Below are 22,626 nucleotides of genomic sequence, written 5' to 3' on the forward strand. Positions count from 1 at the left end.
ATTACAATTTGCAACATTGTTTCTTCACTGCTTTTATTGATCACAAACCAACTTTTATTAGACAAATACATTTTTCAGTGCAAATTAATAGTTTTAAGCTCAGATTTACGTTTTTTTTTGTTTTTAAGTCTTTGGGTCACGTGAGGACTGCAGCCACCGTAGAATGTCTTGCAATCCAGTGCCATCGCGGGCACTTATTTCCAGAACGGTGATTGGTTGCTTGGCACAGGAAATTATGTCATCCATTCTGAACAATGATTTAAGTTCTACGAGCGGCATACAGCTCGGCAGGTCCCTGCAATTAAGAGAAGGCATATTTAATGACAATAGGGGACATTATTTGACAGCCAGCATCACACAATTAAAGTGGAGCTTATTCCATGCCTTCCAACGTGGTGGAAAGTGGTTGGGGTACGTAATAGTGTTCCCCTTTAAAGGGTTTTAACCCCAGGAAAAAAGGTTTATGGCCAATCAATCCATTGACGGTTCCATTTAAGCTTAAGGAAAATGCTTACATCTTATTGAACATGACGAGCACCGACGCGGAGGCCAGAAGATCAGATGAAAGCACAGACAGGAGCTGGATACAGGATGCGGACACCTGGACTGGGTTAGAAGCATCGACTACGAACTAGAAAAAGAGGGAGAAAACGAGATATCATTCATAAATACGGACAGAAGAGATCTAGAAAGGCCACCTATTAACGGTGGTTCCATCCTGAACCGAGAAGTAGTGCTGCCAGTTTGAGTGACGCTCTACCTCCCAAGCATCAGCCTTCCCCCACTGTCCCAAGTGAGTAGAAGCCAGGAGGTATGAGATACTGCTCAAGAAATAAGAAGACCGTCCCTGAACACGCGCTCACCATCACACGTTTGCAGTCCCTGTAATAACTGTGCCAGATCGGTCCCATCGACCCACCGACCTCTCGCACGGTGACCCTCGTCCGGTGGACAGCAAGGTCGGTCAGGTTAGTGCCAACCTAGAACAAATCACAACGAGCTTCACCAGGACATAAAAGTTCCCGAGGAGTGTCCGAGCGGTCCGTTTCCGTAGGACTTACCGTGGGCTGGGTGGGTGGCACGTCCATCATGTCTTCTGAATCTTTAGAGCTCAGCTTTGGTAGAAGAAAGGTTAAAGATCCACAAAGTCAAGACGGGAAGGTCTGTATTTATAAGGTTCTGATGGCCTTAACGAAACTTAACTGGTAGAGGGTAATACAGTGAGGGGATTAAACATGCATGGGACAGACATACGGCTCCTGAATCTAAGACGAGACCAACGACCGATTAAGGTTTGAGTCTTTACAGCAGGAGAAACGGGCGACTAGACGGGGGCCGAATGGGGCCAATCTGCTGGCAGATTGTATGTTTGTGTGGTGAAGCGTGACATGACACCAGTGACGTGTGATGTAGGTAGAGCTGGAGGTGACGTGACATATATTGGTAGCGACGCTTCGTTTACACCATGAGACGTAATGTAGGATTTTATACCCTGCTTTGGGCATATGGCTGCTTCCGCACCGCAATACAGGGAGCGCCGCAGCCTGGCGCATGCATGCGTCAAATGCAATAACCCAAATACCCCATTAAATGCCCCACTTCTAAAAGGATATTTTGAAGCCTCTTCATCAGCAAGGTCTTCCCGACCCCAGGGGCCCCCAGGAGCAGACACATGGTGGGTGAAAGCGCTCAGGGACTAGGGGTCCCTCTACACGTCACCGGGTATAAGTGCACATCTGTACGCCTTACAGCTCCTACGTCTCCATGGTTACCACTAGTCCCCGCCCAAGGGCAGAGGAGCTGGCAGTGTGGACATCCTTTCACTTCCGGAGACTCCCGGCTCCAGTAGCCCCGCCCCTCTGGTTCCGGACAGCTTTGACGGAAGCGGAAGAGGAGCTTTGTTTTCGGTGTCTGTGTCACGATTGCCTCCGGTATCGAGATGGGGAGAGGAGCCGGCGCGTTTGAGAGGCTGCTCGGTGAGGACGGGGGATGATGGGCTGTCCCGGGCTACCCCTGGGATTAGGGAACCCCAGATGGGTCGTGACATGGGGTGAAGTGACATATAACTCCTTGACCTAAGCCCACCTTCCCAGACATTTACCCCCAGGACTGGATCGTCACACCCTAGTCTGACATTTGCCCCCACCTCTAGACCACCCACCCAAAAACCTATATACCCCCCCCCCCCCCAAAACTTCTCCCTCCCAGACTTCTCCCCAACCCCACACCTGTAATCTTAATCTCACAGCCTGGCCTGTTTTTTTTTCCACCCCTGAGACCTCTGTTCTCGCCTCTGTTCGCTCTTCTCTTATTTTGGTCAAAAAGAGATCTATTATGGTTTCCTCCCTTTCATTTTTGTAGATAAAGCAACCAGTCAGCTCCTGCTGGAGACCGACTGGGAGTCCATTATCCAGATCTGCGACATGATCCGGCAGGGAGACACCCAGTAAGTGCTGCCTCTTCGTCTGTTGATGTTAGTTTTGTTTGCACCGATGACCTCGGCTAAAGGAAACTCCGCTGCGTGTAACTTCTGAGACAGATGTCCTCCTGGATCTTTGTTGGCCGCGCTGCCGGAGACGGTTTATGATTCATCAAGCATTAAATCACATTAAATAAACGAGCTGTATTAACGGTCTATAGCAGGGGTTCTCAAACTGCAGCCCTCCAGCTGCTGCAGGACTACATCTCCCATAATGCTCCTTCAGCTAAGGGGCTGGCTGAGGAGTATGGGAGATGTAGTCCTGCAGCAGCTGGAGGGCCGCAGTTTGAGAACCCCTGGTCTATAGTGTATCGTGTATCATTGTGAGGGACGGGCCCGGGGAGGACATCGAGCTGTTGGTAAACTATAAAGGTGTGATGAGGCTGTGTCTTGTGTTTCAGAGCAAAGTATGCTGTGAATGCAATCAAGAAGAAAGTCAACGACAAGAACCCGCACGTGGCTCTGTTTGCCCTGGAGGTGAGATGTCAGAAATGTGGCTTGAGACTCGCTGTTAGAAATGGGTCTATTCACTAAAGGGAGAACTCTCTGGAGAGATGTTTCAGCTCCTTGACTTCACTGTTTGTTATGAAGGCAAGGTACGGTTTTTATAGCCGCCAGCAGATCCCGGACTGTCCCGGCCAGCAGGCTTATGTCTCATTTACTGGAACTGCTGACTGTCCTTCTAACTCGTTAGGGTTGCTTTGATGATTAGAACTGAGAAGAGGGTCTTCCTGTGTTATATCGCTGAGAACACATCTTGTTTCATGCAGGTTCTGGAGTCTGTGGTGAAGAACTGTGGGCAGACCGTGCACGATGAGGTGGCCAACAAGCTAACCATGGAGGAACTGAAAGAACTGCAGAAGGTAACCGACGGATAGGAAACTGCCAAACCTTCTCCCTATAACTGGGGGCCGTAAGGACTCTGTTATGTTTTCTATTCTAAACACCGATCCAGCCGTCTGCGCGTTTTTCACAGTTTAATTATTCCTTAGAATTGCTTTATGGGATTGCCAAGTATTCTCGGATCCCATTCGCTGCCTCTGATTTTACAGCCACCACCAAAAACATGGGCATTCCCCCCCCATTAAGAGCTAAGCCTTTTTTTAACCCAATGTTACCCGTGGAAAAGTGAATGTGCCTCCAACTCAGGGATGAAGAGTTGATGGATGTTACGCTTGTTTCCCAGATTTTGTTGATTGACTACAATCCCCACAGTCCTCCGGGTAGCCAAAGGGATAAGTGTGAGTTGGGGTTCATCAACTGCCCAGAGCGTTTCATTGTGATAGTTTTCCTAAATTGCTCTGCTTTTAGGAGATCTGCTTTAGTATTGGTTATGTCCACCCCAGCCGTGTGTCCCGAGCAAACCCTTCCCCCAGAGTCTGTATTTTGTTTCCTGGGGGTGGTAAACCTCGTTGGAAAGTCCTTATAGGGGGCGGGCTTCTGAGTCATGTGACCTTGTGTCACAACTTCCTGGTTAGTCAGGTGAGCTGTGTCATTCATACAGTTCCTGGGCTCATGATACCCTCTGACACCTAACACATGAAGATTAGGCAAATTCCTTCAAACCCAAACAGGTCCTTTCTTCACTCAAACGTTCTCTTCTCTTTCCCCTTCCTGAAACGGCTTGTTAAGATGCCGGTGCCTTCCTAGAACGTAAGCATGTGACGGCTCTTCTGTTTTTTTTGTCTTCAGCGTCAGGTGGAGCCCAACGTTCGTAACAAGATCCTGTACCTTATCCAGGCGTGGGCCCACGCGTTTCGGAACGAGCCCAAGTATAAGGTTGTTCAGGACACGTACCAGATCATGAAAGTGGAAGGTAAGTAAAGTGGGCGACGTTACTCGTATTTACAGATAATTAGCCGCACGGTGTGTTGAGTTTTTGTGTGTGAAGCGGGCAGCATATAGCCCTTTTTATGGCTTTTTCGGAATGTTGTTATAGTTCCACTTTTTTGTTCTCTACCTGTGTTTTCTTCTATTCCCTTCCATGTTGATCACGGCTTATTTCACACTCATCATGTAACTTCCGGTTTTGTGGAACACGCGGTGACGCTGACCTTATTTTCTTCGATGTTTCAGGTCATAACTTCCCTGAGTTTAAGGAGAGCGATGCCATGTTTGCGGCCGAACGGGTGGGTCTGGTATAGGTTCTGGTTACTATATGGGTATAAGAGGTTAACCTGGCAGCTAGCGAAGGATGGAGTACCTGTGCTCAAACAAGCAAACAAGCAATGTCTCTTATTCGCAGGCTCCGGACTGGGTGGATGCCGAGGAGTGCCACAGGTGCCGTGTCCAGTTTGGGGTGGTGACCCGTAAGGTAGGTCGGGGTCTTTATATTTCTGGGTCATTGGCTTTTCTGCTGCTTCACTCTTCCATTTACATTCATGGGGCCAAGTGCTGTGTTCCTCAACTTCTCCTTCCCGTCCCTTTTTTACAGCACCATTGCCGGGCCTGCGGACAGATCTTCTGCGGGAAATGTTCCTCCAAGTGTTCGACCATCCCAAAGTTTGGCATTGAGAAGGAAGTTCGTGTTTGCGAGCCCTGCTATGAGCAGCTCAACAAGTGAGTGCCAGCGTGCGGCGGGTCCAGTATCTGAGTGAGCGTCTGCTATGCACTTGCCGATGAGGTTACCAGACTGCATAATTTGTTACTTCACGCTATTCTTCTCGTGAACTTCTCTATGAGTCTTCCTGCTGTCTATCGCACCCGAAGCCTTTGCCCCGTCTCCCTGCTCCTTCTCTCGCCTGCCGTGTCCCGTGAAACGTTCTCGCTAATCCTGTTCATTGGATCTTGTGTTGCAGGAAGGGCGAAGGCAAACCCGCCACGACTGCAGAACTGCCTCCCGAGTATCTTACCAGCCCTCTTTCACAGCAGTCACAGGTGAGTTACAAGGACCTGCGTCAGAAAACATATTAGATATGACTTTTTGGGGAAAGGTAAGACGAGGCTGTGTATTACAAAGCAGATCTCAGCCTGTCCACCATATGTTATCACCCACTCCATTCCCAAAGGCTTTTATAATGTATTTGTAGATGTGATGATTGTAAATCGGCTAATATTTCCTTCTCAGTCAAGGTTATGAGGCTAGGTTTTTTTGGGTGGCCGGTCCTCGCTTTACCTTATTTTGTTTTTCTATAGATGCCTCCCAAGCGGGACGAGACTGCCCTACAAGAGGAAGAGGAGCTGCAGCTGGCAATTGCATTGTCTCAGTCTGAGGCCGAGGAAAAGGAGAGAATGGTGAGTATAACTCACTACCGTTACTATGGGCAGGTACCGGCACGGGGTCAGTGGTGGCAAAGGACCATCGCCCGTATAAGACACTGGGATGTGTTCAGGACTTGACTTCTATGTTGTGGGCAATGTGAGATTGTGGAAGGCTTCTTTTTTTTTTTTTTTTTTTACTTATTTTTTGTAGCCTGTTTCTTTTCAGAGGCAAAAGAACACCTATGGCATATATCCAAAGGCAGATCCTGCCCCTGTTACCTCTTCGGCCCCTCCGGCCAGTACGCTCTACACGTCTGTTGTAGTAAGTAACTCTTGTGACGTATCTGGAAAGGGCTTCTCCGATATCCAAAAGTCTCCAATGCTCTTTCTTTTTCTCCCCAGAATTCTTCTGCTCCCCTTGCTGAAGAAATTGACCCAGAGGTAAGGAGAAAAAAAAAAAAAAAAAGTGTACGTTTTTGCGGCATTTGCGCTTTTGCTCGCGTTTCACCGTCTTTACAATGATTTATCTGTCTCGCAATTCAAACATAGCTCGCCCGTTACCTAAATCGAAACTATTGGGAGAAGAAGCAAGAAGAAGTGCGAAAGAGCCCCACTCCGTCCGCACCCATCCCAGTGGCAGAGCCGGTTGTCCAGCCCAGTGAGGTGCCAACAAGCATGGTTAATGTGATGGAGGTAAGAGTGGGGTAGGGAATTTGTTTTAGTGTAGCAGCTTTGTCTACATGGGGACGCACACTGCTGGAAAGGCATCCCGTGTATCCACCACCCTGTAAGCGAAGCCGGGGCTGACCTTTCCCCGTGTCTTTCAGCAGCAGTACCAGAACGGAGAATCGGAGGAGAATCACGAGCAGTTCCTGAAAGCCTTGCAGAATGCCGTCACCACCTTTGTGAACCGCATGAAAAGCAACCACATGCGCGGCAGAAGCATCACCAACGACTCCGCTGTCCTGTCCCTCTTCCAGTCCATTAACAACATGCACCCCCAGCTCCTGGAGCTGCTCAACCAACTGGACGAAAGGCGCTGTACGTATCTCGTTCACGGGCAAGAGGACTGCGTTTTTACTACTGTCAGAATTGTATAAATGATGTGTTGTTGCGCATGCTACAGGCTTCTGTGCCAAGAGCTTTATGCTCGATGTGGGCGCTTTAACTTCATTTTGTAACCTTCGTCCTGCCCCACAGTGTACTACGAGGGTCTGCAGGACAAGCTGGCCCAGATCAGAGATGCGAGGGGAGCGCTGAATGCCCTGCGTGACGAGCACCGGGAGAAGTTGCGCCGCGCGGCAGAGGAGGCAGAGAGACAGCGGCAGATCCAGCTGGCACAAAAACTGGAAATAATGCGACAGAAGAAGCAGGTAACAGTTTGCGGCGACACTACGTGACATGCGTTGGTGGTGCAGCGTACATGCGCATGGCGGCACAGTCATGCAGGATAAGGGCAACATGCAGCACAGGTGCAATCTGTTGCTTCATCCATCTGGTAGAGCATTTTATGTCCAGCTTCTTACATGTGGCATGTAAGATTTAAAGGCTGCCCATTTAACGAGGCATGCCTTTGGGAGCCGGGTGTATTACAAAGTGTGATGGGGTATTCTTTTAAATATAGCTAGGGGGTCTCCGTTTCTTCAGTGCTGTTTGACTTCCGGCTGATATGTTTGCTGCCCATCTGAACCGAGTCTTTGCGTTTGCAGGAATACCTTGAAATGCAGCGCCAGCTCGCCATCCAGCGCCTGCAGGAGCAAGAGAAGGAGAGACAGCTCCGCCTGGAGCAGCACAAGCAGACCATCCAGATGCGAGCCCAGATGCCGGCCTTCTCCCTGCCGTATGCGCAGGTATTAACGGGTCTTACGACTATTGAACGTGTCCAATGATCTCTAGCAAGCGCCAGATCGCTAAGTGCACCTCTCTTTCAGCTACAGTCGCTGCCGCCATCTTCTGGGGGAGTTATGTACCAGCCCTCTGGCCCCAATGCCTACCCTGGCACGTTCAGCCCATCCGGCTCAGTGGAGGGGTCCCCCATGCATGGTGTTTATATGAGCCAGCCTGGACAGGCAACCTCTGCGCCCTACCCGCCCATGCAGGTGGCCGGCACAGGTGAGAACTGCGTGGCTACGCCATCTGGGGCTTGACCTGTGAGTTAATGGCTAATGAGGTGCTAAAGTTAACTTTCTGCCGTAGATCCCGGTATGGTGAATGCCTACATGTATCCAGCAAGCTCCGCACCCTCAGCTCAGCAGGGGCAGCAGGTGCCAACTACCAACCCTGCCTACACCACTTATCAGCCCACGCCAACACAGCCCTATCAGGTGAGTGTGAGCAGGGCGGCCAGGGAAGCAGAAGCTTACTTGTGGGAAGGGGTAGTTGATTTATTTGCATCTTGGGGTTTTTTTTTTTGCATTTAACATCAGAAAACTGGAGGGTTGGGTTACATTTTAGGGCCCTTTGAAACAGGGATCCATATCTAGACTCTCTTCACGTGGGAGCAGGTAGTGGTAAGATGATGGACGGTATTTTGAGTTTCATTGAATTCATATTTTGACCTCCATGGTTATGCTTTTGTGTCCTTTAGAATGCGGCCTCCCAGAGCCTCCCGCCAATGACCCAGAATCCTCCAGCAGCAAACATGGGTTACATGGGAGCTCAGAATGTCTCCATGAATTACCCGCCGTACAATATGCAGGTAGGAAAAGTAATGGTTTACCGCTTCACCATTTTTTTTTTTTCTCCTCTTTCTCTACGTTATTGGCATCCAGAGCCACGTTCCCTGTTTATTTATTTGGACTCCATATAATGCTGCAGGTCCTTACATCTTTGCCATGATTCTCTTTTTCAGAACCTCATGTCCACGCTTCCTGGCCAAGACCCCGCTCTAAGCAACATGCCCTCCCAGCAACCCTTCCTTGGAGGGCAACAGCCCATGTACCAGCCGGTAGGTGTTGGCGGAGGTCTGTGCTCGGGCTGTACCTTTACCTGTTTTTTTTTTTACTATGCATTAGGCAGGGCTACTGGAACATAAGGCACGAGTCTCTAGTGACTGTCTTTCTTCTTCTTCTTCTTCTTCTTCTTCTTCTTCTAGATGCCAGTAGGAGCCGGCCAGCAGCAACCTCCGCAGCAGCCGCCGGCACCCGGACAGCACGGGCCCGGCAGCAGTGAAGCCCAGCTAATCTCCTTTGATTGACCGTCCCTTTCAACATGTCCAGCTCGACTATCCTTGTCTGCCGCTTTCCCTTCCCCAGTATGTGTAGCATGTAACCTGCCCCGGCAATACACTACATCGATGTGACCGCTGCCTGAGACGACCCGATCCCGTTCTAGCGCACGGTGCTGACGTAGTATAAAAACCGTTCACCACGCACCCAGTCCGCCCATTGGGGTTGTTTTTAGCATAAGCTGTATTAATACACGCCTCACAGATCCTAATGCTTCTTGATGTCTATGTGGAGAGACGAGCCACGAGCAATCGTCTTATCAATTAATACCATCCTTCGCTCTTTAACTGCTGCTGTAGAGCTGCGGTTCCCATCGCTGAGGTCCTAGATGGCCTTATAGGCAGCATCTTGTGTATAGGACGTGTAGATTGGTCTCGTTTCCATGAATGACGGGACGTAGCCCGACTCCTACTGGAGAAAAAAAATGGATCCTGTCGCATATCCCCCAATAATCTGTCTCCGTGAATATATTCCTAAACCAGACGCTTGGCTCTAAAATGTTGAGTCTCCTTTTACAATCTTCTTTTGAAAGGACGCACATCAAAACTGGGTGTATGTAAAGCATAGCTGCTAAAATTACAGCGCAGGAGAGAGAAAGTAATTCTGTCCCTGACACCGGCATTGCTGCCTTGTATGCAAATTAACTGATATGGAATTTGCATACCGTGCCGTATATCTGCAAGCACGCTGTATACGTTTTGGTTTTCCTTATCTAACCTCTAACTTTCTTAGACCACCTGAAAAAAACTTTGATTTCTTTCATTAGGGGTTAAATGTCTACCCCCGGTATATTCTCTGTCTTGCGTAATGCCCGTAATATAAAAACTCTGGAATGCGGCTTTGGCTTCCTGGTGCGATGGCAGGGAAGGGTTAACTCGAACGATTCAGTGGACTCGGCCCCCACTCCGGTCCAATCGCCCCCTTTGCGTTGTTGCTGGCTTTTTGTGATTGTACGATGTGAACGGTCGCAGTCTGTATGCGAGGGATGCACAGCTGTTTGTATTAATCTATGGCTTAGTGCCCCGATACTTATTAGTGAAATAATAAACAATAATGAAATGACGTCTCCCATCTGTACGGTTATTTAAATATGATACTTTTGGCCCATTACATGGATGAATGTCATGCCATATGTTCAGGGTAGGAGTCTCCAAGGTGTATCTGGGTCTAGGTCTGCGCGTGGGACAATGATGAGCAGATTGGGCCGCCACGCCGTGGATCTGGATCTAAATCCGGTTAGTCTGAGTTTAAATAACTTTATGGAGATAAATAAACGTCTGAAGCAGATCTCTTACAAACCCAAATACAATTTTGTAAGCAATCGTATGAAGCCAGCAGAACCCACGTTGCGTAGGCCGTAGGAGCAGTCGAGCAGCAACTTCCTGTTCGGAGGAGTGACACTACTACCCTTTGGAGGAAGCTGATTGGCTTTCGTGGGATGACAGAAGGCAATTAAACTCATTTTGATTCTGAAAATATGGGAATTTACATATTAAAAAATATTTTAGCCAAAAGGTGTACGGAAACAGACTCTGGATATGTTATTTAAAAATTCATTTTTCATTAAAAAATAAACAGATTGTTCCTTTAAAAGTGTCGCTAACAGTACAGACTCGCTCCCGTACCGGATCTGTTCACTTTTTCCACCAGAAACATGGCGGCGCTGCGCGCAGGGGAGCTTGCTGACGTCACTCCCGAGCGACTCCTAAGCTGTGCATTGCTTGCTTTATAAAGTTGTCCTTGTTGCACTGGTGTCGCGGTGCATCCTGGGTAGGTCACAGTGTGGAGGACTCCATGTGTTGTCGCCGGTGACAGAGTGGGAAGTGGAGCCCTGACCTGTAACGCGTCCCCCGGAGAAAGCGCTCAGCCATGTTCCCTGCCGCCCGGTGCTGCCTGAGACTGCGGGCCGCTGCCGCCTCCGCCTGCCGGTATTATACCCCGGGGGGGTATTTTTCCCTCGCACCGTATAGCTTTAAATGGGGTCCCTGAATGAATTAGTGTTTTCTCTTTATATACCCCACGTATACCCCGGGCGTTATCACATTTGGGGAACTTTACTAATCAGTCTACCCTCTTTAAATATTAACCCTTTCCTGGCACATCCTGCAGATACTATGTAGTCAAATGTGTCACCCAAATGACCTCATGTAAACCTTGACTTTGTCATTTATTAAAGATGCACTTAATTGAGTCACCTGCATTCAAGCAGAGAATTAACTGTAACTTACCGGGAGCAAATGCAGCAATGGGGGGGGGGGTGTCTTATGGCCCTAGGGGTTCCAATGGCCCTTTATCACCCCCTCCATCACTCCTGTGTTCCATGTCCATAAACGTTTGTTTTTCTTTATAAACATTAGCCGTGTGATGAACGATCTCCACCGCTTGCTTTGCGGATATCCGTTTAGATCCAATATTGGGTGTTTTCTTCTCTTTTAGGCTGGAAATATCCGCAGCGAGACCCATCGGGACGTCGTGTGAATTGAGGAATGACGCTGTGGCCTCCCCGACCCTGGACAGTGGTCCTAAGCAGTACCCCCCCAAAATCCAGCAGCTGGTTGATCAGATTGCCGCTCTGACTCTGCTGGAGGTCTCTGACCTCAACGAGCTGCTTAAGGTGGGTTTTATTAGCAGAGCACCCCCCCCGCCCCGTATTATCGCTTATATTTCCAAAGTGCTTTAAACTAACAAAGCCAGGCGCAGATTTAAAAATGGCGAACTTCATCGGATGGAGGAGTCGGCCTGTGGGTTTGCGTTATGATGCGTTCTCACTGATGTCATATTTCATATCAGCCGAGTATAGAAAGGAAAAGCCAGCTGTGTGCGGAGCTCGTTGGTAATAGCAGCGAAACCTAGACGTGAGGAAGCAATTGCTGGTTGCCATGGCGACCTTGTACTTGGGGCCGTTGCTTAAGACCCTTTGTGTTCTATTGGTTCATTTATAAGGACTATTTATTAAAATAAAGCATCCAGTCAGGTAATATTTTCGATACGTTGCTGTTCAATGGGAACTTTTGTTCTCCTGACCAGTGCCCAATGCTGTAATAACACCGACTGCGTGCGGCCCGACCAGACAGGCTGACACTAAATGTGCCAAGAAACTGGTAATTAAGTCCTTTGCGTCTCCCCCATGAGCGGCATTTGATGCCAGACTTTGTGCAAATGGGCCAAAAACGATTAAGATGATTTTAGTTTTGTTTTTGGTCCATTTGTTTTGGAACAATGAATTTAGTTTCCTACCCTTCTGTTAGTTGTCACTCGCTCATTCTCTAATGCCTGTGTCTGTCTCGCTGTGAGTGTCTCCCTACCTTTGCGTGTGCGGTGTTGACTCAGCCCTGTCTCCTTCCTAGAAAACGCTAAAGATCCCGGATGTTGGGATGATGCCGGTGGGCGCGATGATGCCAGGAATGGCGGCAGCACCCGCGCAGGTAAACGGGTAGAAGGGGGGCTATTGGGTCGGGGGGGTGGGGTGGCCGGTATGCAGACTTTGAAGCTGACGGCTTTCTTGGGGTCGTTTTGTAGGTGGCAGAAGAGGAGGAGGCGCCGGCGAAAAAGGAGAAGAGCCACTTCACGGTGAAACTAACGGAGGTCAGCGCCGTGGACAAAGTCAAACTGATCAAGGAAGTGAAGAACTGCGTGCAGGGGCTGAACCTGGTGCAGGTGAGAAACGCGTCGGCGGGAAGCGAGACCCCCGGCTGTCCGCTCGCACCTGCGCTGCTTCTGTGATCTCTTTCCTTTCTTTTAATACCTCTGTCCCCGATCCTTCGTAGGCCAAGAAAATGGTGGAGTCTCTACCTCAAGAAATCAGGGCGAATGTTTCCAAGGAGGAAGCTGAGAAGATAAAGGCTGCGCTGGAGGCGGCGGGAGGGAAAGTCGTGCTGGAATAAAGCTGCCGGACTGCTTAAGACTCTCTTTGTGCGAGGCCGTTACCCGTGGCCCCCGTGATGTCTTGTTCGAGGGGGGGACACGGCGGAAGCAGCGTGGAGATGCTCTCTCCTCTTCTGGCCTCACCTGATGATGTCATGGTGGTAACACCCTCTTAGGGTGGGGCTTGGTTTGGGCACCGTGGGGCCAACCTTCCATCCGCGGACGTTGGCCCCTGAAGCGCTTCACCCTGTTATCATTGTGTTTAATGTCACTCTATCTAATCTCGTTTTATACATTAAACTCTTTCCCCGAGGCGGCTCCCTGCGCGTTTACCTTCCGATCAAACGTCTTTCTCTCCGTCCGTTTCTCCCGCCCCGGGCTTTACGATGTCCGTCTGTCTGTGAAACCTGCCATGAAAGAGCTCCGTCATGCAGAATCCCTTCTTGACTGAGGTCCCAGGGACGGAGCGCAGCTTCCAGACCCCCTGCGGCTGTTCGTTTCTTGTTTAGGAGGTCGGCTGTGCGTTAAGAGAGTTGTAGTCTGATGGCAGTTCTAGAACTTACCCCACAGCTACCTCTACCATAACGCAGCTTCAGCCCTAAATCCGGGAAACACGAACAGAGAGTCGCAACCAGCGATTACCTCGTAGCGGAGCAGGGAACGGGCTGGTGACATCACACGATGAATCTATTAGGTAATGTTTGACCTGAGCGTTTAGCGGGTCGGCCGCTGCGCACGTATCCTCTCCCACCTCCGCTGGGTTCTCTGTGTGTTTACGGGGGTGACTACTGCCTGAAAAACAAGTTCCGGCAGGCCTTTACTCCACTCCGCTTCACCCAGAGCTGCAGGGCCTCCATGCCGTACCTCCCCGTGTCTCCGATCCGTAGGCGAGCGTCATGATGTCATAATCCCACGTATGACTGATAACCCGCTGCTGCGGCTCTATCCTATTGCGCAATCCAAGGGTTTCTTGTGCAAGAGTAACCCTTTCAGTGCCCAAGCAGCGTACACTTTCTACTGTTTTATTACCGTAATTCTTCTAATATGTGCGTCCTTTGTTAAAAAAGGCTTGTACCCCTAAAAGCAAAATATTACTCAGTTTCCCGAGTAAAATGCGATCAGAGATGCGTCGTACACGCGCTGCGTCCTTAGCGAATCATGCCTTAGGTTTGTTACGAGCTGCCCTTACAGATCGCGTGAAGGCGAGTATTGGGGCTGTCGGCCCATCCGTCCGGTCCCTCTAGTCTTACTGCGTCGTAACCTTGTGTGTTATTCCAGTAACCGCAGCAGAGAGCAGGTCGATATTTAGAAAATAGATAACCGTAATCGTCCCGCGGGCCGGAGGTGATGCGTCTCATAAAAGGAAGAACAACATAAGCACTGCAAACACCCTGAACCCGTCCGGCCCCCGTCTAGTCGTTGGTCTCGTCTTAGATTCAGGAGCCATGTGTATATCCCATGCAGTTACTAGTTTCAGATTATGGCCCCTGAGGGCCGCAGGCTTCTGCCCTCTATTCCTTGGACAGAAAATATGCAGGCACACAGATACTCGGATGAGGTTTCTGAAACCGGGAATGGAGGTCGGGGTCGTCGGGAGATGATGGGAAGACGAAGGAGATTTCAGCCCGTGTGACGTTTTCATTGCATAGAAAATTGGAGAGTAAAAAAGAAATGGCGCTGAATGTGGGGGAGGGAAATTGGGGTAAATGTGGGAGAAAGTTCTACGGAACCGTCGATCCAAATGGGCAATCAGGATGGAGAGGGGAGCTCTTATCGGAGCGCAGGGGTTTTTATCTGGAGAGGGGGGGGCAATAAGATTCCGGATTGACTCTAATCGGGTTATTAATGGATCACGGGTTGCGGTAAATGCTTGTCTTGTGACACGTGTGCAGCTTCGCATTATACCCGGCAGGCGGCTGTAACATGAAGAAGGGGTCCTTGCTCTGTGAGCTTACACTCTAAAAGCAGGTTGAGGGGGAAGAATGTCTATAACTCCCATCATTCTCAGCACAGGTGCATTTGTAGTATGGAAAATGAATCCCGCTGCGTTTCACTCGGCCTAGAAGCAATGCAATGAGGCTCATTCATCATGCATTTTGCATCGCCTGCATACGCAGTGGTGCAGCTCATCCCCACTGCATTTCACATCCCCTGCATGTCGATGTGGCCCTAACAGCAGCAGATTAATGCTTAGGGCCCCTGCATGCAGCGAGGACCGGTGAGAGAGGTCACTTTGCTGCTCGCGGGGCTGAATGTAACAAACACGGGTGATCTTTCACCCCCTTCGAGTCAGGATGAGCTCAGCACTACACGTCTGACTGTGGGGCCCACCCCCGGCGGCGCCCTTTTAAGTAGCAGTCTCTCCTGGCTTGGCAGGGCAAGGGAGGGAGTGGGCGTGACTCGGTACTCGGCTACTTGTGATTGGCTGATGCTGGAGCGCACTGGCTCCTCCCTCCCTGGTCCCTATACTGGGCCTGGAGCCCGGAGAGGGGCACGATTCGTACGCCATGGCGGAGCAGAGGGTGTCCCGCTGGTACTTCGGGGGTCTGGCCTCCTGCGGGGCCGCCTGCTGCACCCACCCGCTGGACCTGATCAAGGTGACGGGCCACATGTGTGTGACATGCCCTGACTGGCATGCATGTACCCGGGGGCAGGGCATCTGTGTGCCGTGTGTGTGCATGAGGGGTATTTAGTACATATGTGTGTATGCATGAGGGGTACTTAGTACATGTGTGTATGCATGAGGGGTATTTCGTGCGGGGGGGGGGGGTCAAGCAGTTGTGTGTCCAGCTGTCATGCTGGTAGGTAAATTCTGGCTGGGGATCATGGGAGTTGTAGTTCAGTAGCTGTATGATGCATGTGTGCTGGCCATGGATGAGTGACTCTGTAAATAAGGTCATAGAGGTTATATGTAGAGAACATGCGTGTGCAGGACCTGCTTACGGTGGATTTTAGAAAAACTAAGTCAAGGAAAGTATTTCTGCGCCTTTAGCTACGGGGTGTCTGTGCCCCGTCACAGTGGTGGCCCCCGAGGGTGACCCAATGACCCAGCGATCCAAAACTATAGGGCCAGAGGCTTAGATTTAATGTAAGGACCTTTTACTTTACTGAGAGCGTGGTGGATAAATGGAACAGTCTCCCAGCAGAAGTGGTAGAGGGTAATACAGTGAGGGTATTAAACATGCATGGGATAGACATCCGGCTCCTGAATCTAAGACGAGTCCAACGACTGATTAAGGGTTGAGTCTTTACGGGCCGGACGGGGGCCGATCTGCCGGCAGGTTCTGAGTATCTGGTTAGTATGATGGGGATATAGAATGAGTCTGTGGAATGTCCGTGTGCGCGTATACATATGACGTTCGCTGTGTTAGGAGAACACGTCTGTTACATGGCGGGTCCCCGTGTAGCCCTCGTCTCGGCTCCCCTAAGGAAGGCCGCCCCCCCCAGCTCCGTGACCTTTGGGTTTGTCTTTGGTTTTTAAGGAGCAGGGAGATGTTTGGGAAACCAGTCCTGGGCCATACCATGTGTGAGACGGGGGTGCTTGGAGGACACTGTGAGCCTGGGGCACGGCTGTGATGAGGACTCGTTTTTTTTCCGCTCTGTGCTTTTGTTTTTCCCCGCGGTTGCGTTCAGTTTCTAAACGTTACTTTTATTAAATCAGGGGGGCTGTGGGGGCCGGGTCGGGGTTGGCATTGGTTACGGATCAAGACTGGGTGAAAAACTGTGATTTTTGTCATTCTGGGATTCCCAGTTTCATTGACTTTTCAGTTGACTTCTGCATCATAGCCATATGCCTATCCCATGTGGCGCATGTTTGTGGGGCGGGGAGTGCACTTTGCTCTCTGGGCTCCGTAGTAAAAGCTCTGCGTGCGACCGTGTTATGTAACCCTTCGTGTCCCGTGAAACCCTCGTTTTTAACCCTCCGCATCCCGTGACGCCCGCTTCGTTTCTGTTTCCTGACCAGGTGCATCTCCAGACTCAGCAGGAGGTGAAGCTGCGCATGACCGGAATGGCCGTCTCCGTTATCCGGAACGACGGCTTCTTTGCTCTGTACAACGGTCTGAGTGCGTCCCTCTTCAGGCAGGTGAGACCCCCTCTCCGCCCGCTTCCCCATCCGATACCCCCACGCCACCTTCTTTAACCCTCTGTGTGCTGGCAATGAGACGAATAAAGCCGTGAAGCTGACCGCACCCCCCCCGAGCCCACCGGGTAACGCAGCGCCTCTGTTCATTAACCCCTTCATTTCACAATGAATCCGAATCCATTGGCTTTCCGCAGATCACGTATTCCCTGACGCGCTTCGCAATCTATGAAACCGTGAGAGATCGACTCGCCGAGGACAACAAGGGGCCGCTCCCGTTCTATCAGAAGGTGCTTCTGGGAGCGTTTGGGGGTAAGGAGCTCAATGCGTGGGGGCAGGAGGAAGGCGTTAATTGCCCCGTCGTGGGCGCCACGCGTATAATTAACTGTAATTAGCCGACAAGAGCGTCCCGCAATGCGTTGGGGTCCGTGTTAAAACGCGAGAGGACTAAATATAACGTCGCGTGGAGCAGTTGCCGCAAGGTCACGTCCGTCGGAGTCTCACTCGGCAGCTGTCGGTCTCGGGATTCGGGGAAAGGGGGTCTGGAAATCGGGGGTCTCGTGTTTACTTTGTTCGTTTCTTTGAAGGCTTCACCGGAGGATTTGTGGGGACGCCGGCCGACATGGTGAACGTCCGGTAAGTCTCTTCAGTGAGTTATGGGGGGGGGGGGTCTCAGTGCCCAGAGTCTGCGGAGGGGCAAAACCTAATGTCGCCCGTTAACTAAACAGTGCGAAGGGGGGAGTCGCCGTAATCCCGGCCTTAGATCATAAAACGCCATCGGTGTCACGTTTAGTAAATAAGTCCCTTGAGAAGAATAGACCGGGGCGACACAGTTCTCGCAGTGACCAGCAGGGGGCGACGTGGCTCTGCCCAGGTTCATGTCCGCTAAACGGTTTGCCGGCTCTGAGGTTACGGATCTCTTTTGCAGGATGCAGAATGACATGAAGCTGCCGGCACATCTGAGACGCAAGTAAGACGAGCGACGGCGCGTTCGCTGCGGCCCCCCCGTAGCCGTGTTGCTGTCCCGTGAAAGCATGCGCGCCTCCTTCACCCGCCGGGCTGTACGTTCTCGCTGTTGTAACTCCCGTTACTCTCTCTTTAGCTACGCTCACGCCCTGGACGGCATGTACAGAGTCATCCGAGAAGGTAAATGGCACGCTAGTGACCCGGGCGCTGTGTATGTTAAGCTGCTGTGTGCTGTGGGGCTGCCTGGGATTAATAGGAGTGTCGCTGCAGTAATGGCTAGAGCTGCACAAATTGAGCCCCTGCCTTGATCTGCTTTTGTTATTCTGTCCCCTTAGAGGGCTTTAGGAAGCTGTTCTCAGGAGCCACGATGGCCTCCAGCAGGGGAGCGCTAGTGACCGTGGGGCAGGTAAGAAAACATATACCCCCCCCACACCTAATCCCATCTGCCCCTTAACCTTTTAGCGTAGTCTTCTGCTTAAACCCCACTGCCCTTTGGCCTTCATAGTCTAACTCTTTCTATGCCCTGATCTGGGGCATGTACTCCTATTTTCATCTCATAACACTCCTGTGTTCCAATGGCCCGTTATCACTCCCATCACTCCTGTGTTCCAATAGCCCTTTATCACTCCCATCACTCCTGTGTTCCAATGGCCCGTTATCACTCCCATCACTCCTGTGTTCCAATGGCTTTTTATCACTCCCATCACTCCTGTGTTCCAATGGCCCTTAATCACTCCCATCACTCCTGTGTTCCAATGGCCCTTTATCACTCTCATCACTCCTGTGTTCCAATGGCCCTTTATCACTCCCGTCACTCCTGTGTTCCAATGGCCCTTTATCACTCCCATCACTCCTGTGTTCCAATGGCCCTTTATCACTCTCATCACTCCTGTGTTCCAATGGCCCTTTATCACTCCCATCACTCCCGTGTTCCAATGGCATGTTGTGTTTAACACAACATGCCATTGGATCACGGGAGCTCAGACATGCTGCCCGCATCCCTTTTGTAATTCCCGTTGTACAGCGCTGTGGAATATGCCGGCGCTATATCAACGAGCAGTTGTTTTTCTTTTGCAGCTGGCGTGCTATGACCAGGCCAAACAGCTCGTCTTGACCACGGGCTTCATGAAGGACAACATCCTCACCCATTTCTTGGCCAGCTCCATTGCCGTGAGTCTCTGATTGTGGTCTCTGATGTTACGTTTCTTTGCCAACACCGTGCCGTTCTTTATGAGATACATTGTATCGGGTTGTTATGTATTCATTCTGCTTGTGCTCTTCCCCCGTCTTTTTTTTTTTTTTTTTTTTTGGATTATGGCTTCCGTCTTCGTTCCGAATGCGATCTTTGGGTGAAATATCTTTATTCTTGCAGGGCGGATGTGCCACATTCCTGTGCCAGCCCCTGGACGTCCTGAAGACGCGGCTCATGAATTCCAAAGGAGAATATAGAGTGAGTATCGTAGCCTGTTTGGCCGTTACCCATAGAGCCCAGGTGTCCCCGGACTCACCTGGTGATATTTACCCCCCCCCCCCCGCGTAGGGTTTCATTGACGTTACTGGGCCGGGCCGCGGTGTTTAGAGTCTAGCGTTCACGCTCTTCGCCCTCCGGTGTGTTTTTTAGGGTGTCGTTCACTGCGCTGTGGAGACCGCGAGACTCGGACCGCTGGCTTTCTACAAGGTAAGATCCGGGAGGGTGATGGGTTCTGGGCTATGTCCGTACGCCGGTCTGCTTGCCCAAGCGACTCCTCCCCGATGCTATCAGAAGTGTTCCCTCTAAGGCGACCAATTCGAGGGAACCCCGACGAGTCACCCCCCCCCCTTCTCTGTTCCAGGGTCTCGTTCCCGCCGGGATCAGGCTGGTTCCACATACTGTTCTGACCTTTGTGTTCTTGGAGCAGCTGAGGAAGTACTTTGGGATCAGGGTCCCGGCATAAGGACCACCGGACCTCTAACGTCCTCCAATGCTGCATCATCCAGCATCACACAAGGACCACTTGTGATTGGAATCACGGCTGCTTTAGGGACTTCTATGCGAGGGGGGGGGCTGACGGGATTAACAGAAACCATTATTATTGTCCGGCAGGGAAGAAGTTAACGTAGTTAGCCCTTAGCCATTCCTCTTACATAGACGTCTAACCAACCTTCAGGATGTGCACAAACTTCTAAGCGAGGAGCATCGTCAGTATTTTAAGTACCTCTTAATCACTGGGGAAACTGGAAAAAATATATATTTTTTTCCCTTTCTTTTTTTTTTTTTTTTCCTTTCCTAGTCTTTGAGTAATTCCTTACTTTTCCAGGTAATATGTTTTGAATGCGAACCAACATATAAACTGGCAAAAGTGTTGGTTTTCCATCAAGGCGGGCAGTTTAATGCCCAGATACAGCCTTGGTGCATTTATATAGCAGCCAAAAAACACCTAAAATACACCGTATTCTATAGAACAAAAACACTGTCGATTTCATATATAAAGAGGAAAAAAAATCTTTGAATTATGGCTGGAATCAAAGCTTTTGGCACGTGAGCTTTTTGTTGTTTTGGGTCTTGTCTGCCTTCTCCCCGTGCCCTTCTCACACTCCCCGCTTTATACGTGACGTGCTGATTACGCTCGTAAATCCTTTATTTTAACTGTATGGACTGTAATTGGTTAATTATTTTTTTTTTGTATTTTTTAATGGAATTAATAGGAAATGTGGACATCGTCATAGGACGGTTTAATGTTATTTCGGTAATATAGTATCATGAAACTCACCTATATGGTGCTAACGGAAAATGCATTTACAAGTTTTAATAATGTGAAAATTTAGTAAAATTAATCGGGGGGGGAAAAAATAAACGAGTGGAAAGGTAACTTTGTGTGATTCGTCTCTTAAACTCTGCCTTGAATGTAGACGTTAGAATTATTGGTTTGTTTTATAAAATGCTCCTTGATGATGATGATGATAATAATAATAATAAAAAGAACCTTCCATAAGTCAACATTCCAAAGACATTGTGCTTTATACATTGTAGCTTTGCCTGCACTTCCGATAAAGTCCACCAGAGGGCGCAGCGTCTACACTGCTTTTCCATGCTCTGTTCTGAAGGCATCACCTTATTTCTGGCACTTTGGGGGTTAACAGACTGACCCTGATTTGGGGGCTTTTAAAAAGTTTTAGTTCTGTAATTCTTTCCACCCCCCCATTTGTGTGTTTGAGGGCAACAAAACTGGCCCTTCCTTCAGCCCCCTTGAGTCTTTTCCATTCTCTCCGGGTAAATGTGTCCGGGCCGTAGTGGTGAAGCAGGGCGCTGGCCCCCGTGCCGGTATTTAGTAGCCAGTCCGGATGGATCTGACCCTGCCCTAAGTCCATTACAATGACAGGGACCCCTTTAATTACCGAGATTGAAGCCAAGGAATGAACCCCGGGATGGCACTCTGCTTTCCTGTCCAGCGGAGCTTACAGTCTAAATGTCACTTGGAACATGGTTAAGCCTGAGGTGTGATCTGAAAAATTCTCTGCCGTGATCCTCGGTGTTACCCCAGGGATCGCTCCAAGGTGACCCTCGTCAACTTTATCTCTTCAAAACTCACTTTCACTATAACACCAAAGCACGTCCTGTTTACACGGATAACAAACTCCTGTCTGCAGCCCGCAGGAGGGGCAATTACCGGGGGGGGGGGTAAATACCCAGACTCCTGGGGGTAGATTTACTCAACGGTGAGAAGCTGGAGAGTGAAGACCACTCACGAGACCCCATAGAGTTGGGGCAGTTGGGGGCATTAAAGGGGTAGTGGGTCGAGGCGTTGGTGTCTGGGGCAGGGGGGGGGGCATCCGTTTAATGGTGGAATTCACTAATATTTAGTCATCGCCGTCTCCCGAGCCGAGAAGCTGGAACCGGCCGGCTTCTGCGGGGAGCAGACGGGGTGAGACGCCCAAAATAACCTCCGACGGACCCGCTATCTTTTATTCAATGATTCTGGCAAGCGAGGAAGCGGCTGTGCCAGCCGGCCGGTGACTACTACAGCTTCGGTTATGAAATCGGGGTCATAGAGCAGGTCTGCCGTTGGTAGCCCGGATGGTCCGCGGCGGACTGCGCCCCGGCACTGTTTGGCAGGTCCACCTAGAACTAGGGTGACCTTTGGTCCCGGCTGCAGAATGCGCTCCTGGGCCGGCCCCGGCTGGAGAGGAGGAATGACGGCACGCGGCCGGCGCTTTAAAAAAACATGTTTTCCTGCACTATGCTCCCGATCTTTCCTCTGGGAATCGGGGGGCGGCTGCAGTCCCACCGGGTATAAGATCCTGCTAGGGGAACGTGGGCGTGAAAGGGTTAATGGGCCCTTGTCGCTTGGGAACAGATCCACCATCTGCCACATAAGACTTTTTTTTTTGGTGAAAAAGGGTTTTCTAAGTTTTCATGTTGTTTGCAATTCCACATGCAGCCACGGGGGAGCAGAGAGTAACCTTTGAGAGTAATTTACTCCCTGACTGGATCCTTTCTGTGCGCCGATTTATGGAATCCTATCACTCGCTCTGGTTCCGCGTGGTCTCTGCCAGCCCGTTATACCCCGGGGCATCTCTGCATTTTGGGGCATCCCCCTCTCCTGTTCTTGTCCTATTTGACCCCGTGGGGCGGACTCGGGGTATCTTGGATTATATTGGCCGTAGTATAGATTCCTGACAGACCCGATAATCTCCACAAATGGGGGGCTCTTCATGCTTTAAGTGACTAATTTGACCCCATTTTCTGCCCCGTGTCCCATCCGCACCCCTCATTGCCCCGGTGTCAGGGTTTTGGGACCCCCGGGGCGCCTCGTCTCCCTCCTGGGGCT

The 22,626-nt window shown here is 50.4% G+C and overlaps 4 protein-coding genes across 5 annotated transcripts; 3 read left to right on the forward strand and 1 right to left on the reverse strand.

The window, feature by feature from the left end:
* Nucleotides 1-123: 123 nt before the first annotated feature.
* LOC149278749 (ADP-ribosylation factor-like protein 16) lies at nucleotides 124-1,674 on the reverse strand. Its single transcript, XM_089501819.1, has 5 exons — nucleotides 1,600-1,674; nucleotides 1,062-1,115; nucleotides 864-980; nucleotides 516-631; nucleotides 124-295 (listed from the first exon to the last, which is right to left on the reverse strand). Exons 1-5 carry the CDS (start codon nucleotides 1,672-1,674, stop codon nucleotides 124-126), a joined length of 534 nt encoding a protein of 177 aa, XP_089357945.1.
* A 265-nt stretch (nucleotides 1,675-1,939) lies between these two features.
* LOC149278750 (hepatocyte growth factor-regulated tyrosine kinase substrate-like) lies at nucleotides 1,940-8,876 on the forward strand. 2 transcript variants are annotated; one of them, XM_089501788.1, is made up of 21 exons: nucleotides 1,940-1,976; nucleotides 2,362-2,446; nucleotides 2,881-2,956; nucleotides 3,250-3,342; nucleotides 4,172-4,295; nucleotides 4,556-4,608; nucleotides 4,725-4,793; nucleotides 4,914-5,038; nucleotides 5,278-5,356; nucleotides 5,615-5,713; nucleotides 5,907-6,002; nucleotides 6,083-6,121; nucleotides 6,230-6,373; nucleotides 6,508-6,721; nucleotides 6,881-7,053; nucleotides 7,390-7,530; nucleotides 7,612-7,792; nucleotides 7,877-8,004; nucleotides 8,268-8,378; nucleotides 8,532-8,649; nucleotides 8,788-8,876. In XM_089501788.1, exons 1-21 carry the CDS (start codon nucleotides 1,940-1,942, stop codon nucleotides 8,874-8,876), a joined length of 2,274 nt encoding a protein of 757 aa, XP_089357914.1. The 2 variants fall into 2 exon arrangements, with proteins under 2 accessions (XP_089357914.1, XP_089357916.1); XM_089501790.1 differs by having other exon boundaries at nucleotides 8,532-8,627; nucleotides 8,775-8,876.
* A 1,900-nt stretch (nucleotides 8,877-10,776) lies between these two features.
* On the forward strand, nucleotides 10,777-12,791 carry LOC149278751 (large ribosomal subunit protein bL12m-like). Its single transcript, XM_089501820.1, has 5 exons — nucleotides 10,777-10,835; nucleotides 11,344-11,521; nucleotides 12,255-12,332; nucleotides 12,427-12,564; nucleotides 12,675-12,791. Exons 1-5 carry the CDS (start codon nucleotides 10,777-10,779, stop codon nucleotides 12,789-12,791), a joined length of 570 nt encoding a protein of 189 aa, XP_089357946.1.
* Nucleotides 12,792-15,278: 2,487 nt separating this feature from the next.
* On the forward strand, nucleotides 15,279-19,752 carry LOC149278752 (mitochondrial dicarboxylate carrier-like). Its single transcript, XM_089501828.1, has 11 exons — nucleotides 15,279-15,368; nucleotides 16,736-16,855; nucleotides 17,050-17,164; nucleotides 17,440-17,488; nucleotides 17,781-17,822; nucleotides 17,955-17,998; nucleotides 18,154-18,224; nucleotides 18,896-18,988; nucleotides 19,191-19,268; nucleotides 19,440-19,496; nucleotides 19,651-19,752. Exons 1-11 carry the CDS (start codon nucleotides 15,279-15,281, stop codon nucleotides 19,750-19,752), a joined length of 861 nt encoding a protein of 286 aa, XP_089357954.1.
* The last annotated feature ends 2,874 nt before the right edge of the window (nucleotides 19,753-22,626 follow it).

The sequence above is a fragment of the Sceloporus occidentalis genome, unplaced genomic scaffold (assembly GCF_023333645.1).
Source record: "Sceloporus occidentalis isolate IW3139 unplaced genomic scaffold, rSceOcc1.0.p SCAF_182, whole genome shotgun sequence".
Classification (NCBI taxonomy): domain Eukaryota; kingdom Metazoa; phylum Chordata; class Lepidosauria; order Squamata; family Phrynosomatidae; genus Sceloporus; species Sceloporus occidentalis.

What these genes read in the sequence shown, in the direction of transcription:
- LOC149278752 (XM_089501828.1), top strand. Translation starts at nt 15,279, where the DNA reads ATGGCGGAGCAGAGGGTGTCCCGCTGGTACTTCGGGGGTCTGGCCTCC. An exon ending in GTACAGAGTCATCCGAGAAG is followed by an intron (nt 17,999 to 18,153) that starts GTAAATGGCACG and finishes CTGTCCCCTTAG; the next exon opens with AGGGCTTTAGGAAGCTGTTC. An exon ending in GACCGCTGGCTTTCTACAAG is followed by an intron (nt 19,497 to 19,650) that starts GTAAGATCCGGG and finishes TCTCTGTTCCAG; the next exon opens with GGTCTCGTTCCCGCCGGGAT.
- LOC149278750 (XM_089501788.1), top strand. Translation starts at nt 1,940, where the DNA reads ATGGGGAGAGGAGCCGGCGCGTTTGAGAGGCTGCTCG. An exon ending in TTGGGGTGGTGACCCGTAAG is followed by an intron (nt 4,794 to 4,913) that starts GTAGGTCGGGGT and finishes CCTTTTTTACAG; the next exon opens with CACCATTGCCGGGCCTGCGG. An exon ending in ACCCGCCGTACAATATGCAG is followed by an intron (nt 8,379 to 8,531) that starts GTAGGAAAAGTA and finishes TCTCTTTTTCAG; the next exon opens with AACCTCATGTCCACGCTTCC.
- LOC149278749 (XM_089501819.1), bottom strand. Translation starts at nt 1,674, where the DNA reads ATGTGTCTGCTCCTGGGGGCCCCTGGGGTCGGGAAGACCTTGCTGATG. An exon ending in TGCCACCCACCCAGCCCACG is followed by an intron (nt 981 to 1,061) that starts GTAAGTCCTACG and finishes GATTTGTTCTAG; the next exon opens with GTTGGCACTAACCTGACCGA. An exon ending in CTCGTCATGTTCAATAAGAT is followed by an intron (nt 296 to 515) that starts GTAAGCATTTTC and finishes TCTTAATTGCAG; the next exon opens with GGACCTGCCGAGCTGTATGC.
- LOC149278751 (XM_089501820.1), top strand. Translation starts at nt 10,777, where the DNA reads ATGTTCCCTGCCGCCCGGTGCTGCCTGAGACTGCGGGCCGCTGCCGCC. An exon ending in GCTGCCGCCTCCGCCTGCCG is followed by an intron (nt 10,836 to 11,343) that starts GTATTATACCCC and finishes CTTCTCTTTTAG; the next exon opens with GCTGGAAATATCCGCAGCGA. An exon ending in TGGCGGCAGCACCCGCGCAG is followed by an intron (nt 12,333 to 12,426) that starts GTAAACGGGTAG and finishes GTCGTTTTGTAG; the next exon opens with GTGGCAGAAGAGGAGGAGGC.